Here is a 677-nt window from a genome sequence, read left to right on the forward strand (position 1 = left end):
TAATTTTTAAAAAAAAAAGACCAGATGAACTTAATAACCGGGCCCCCATCTCTCTCTTCCCGTCCCAGGCTGAAGAGATGTAGAGTATCCAGCTCAGGCTGCCAGGACCTGGCCGCGGCCCTGATGGTCAACAGGAACCTCGTCAGGATGGACCTCAGCTGCAACCAGCTTGGGCTGGCCGGCGTGAAGCTGCTCTGTGAGGGGCTCCGGCACCCTACATGCAGGCTGCAGATGATCCAGTGAGTCCCCTCCGCTTCCTCCGGACACCCCCACTCTACTGTCTGTGTGTATGTATACAGTGTGTCTGTGTCTGTATGTGACACAACAGATCATACATGCATCCGCCTGGCCATGTCTGCGCATGCAATCCCACGGACAAGCGCTGGTTGTGCAAAGTGCGCCACTGCGCACAGAAACATCCCAGTGGAAACCCATCAGCTCCGTGGAGGAACAAAGCCCCCGCAGGCCTGCTCTTGGAAAGCTTTCAAAGCAAACAAAACACCCTCCACAGTTAGGCAATCAACACGCAGCGACCCTGAAGGACAGGATGGAGCTGCCCACCGGGTTGGTCAGGCTATAAATCTCTAGGGAATTTTATGGTGCCACTGTTGTAGAATGAGGCTGACATTGGGATGGGGGTAGGACTGAGAAAAACGGGATAAATTATGTTTACTGCA

At 53.6% G+C, this 677-nt stretch overlaps 1 protein-coding gene across 1 annotated transcript in view; it reads left to right on the plus strand.

Annotated features, from left to right (window-relative positions):
- NLRP12 (NLR family, pyrin domain containing 12) overlaps window positions 1-677 on the plus strand; it is a 46,513-nt gene that overhangs the window by 17,517 nt on the left and 28,319 nt on the right. Inside the window, exon 3 of the mRNA XM_006897381.1 lies at window positions 69-239. Within this exon, the coding sequence (XP_006897443.1) occupies window positions 69-239 (171 nt within the window). The remainder of the gene's footprint in view (window positions 1-68; window positions 240-677) is intronic.

The sequence above is a fragment of the Elephantulus edwardii genome, unplaced genomic scaffold (genome assembly GCF_000299155.1).
Source record: "Elephantulus edwardii isolate Elephantulus edwardi_28Jun2011 unplaced genomic scaffold, EleEdw1.0 scaffold00208, whole genome shotgun sequence".
NCBI classification, from domain to species: Eukaryota; Metazoa; Chordata; class Mammalia; order Macroscelidea; family Macroscelididae; genus Elephantulus; species Elephantulus edwardii.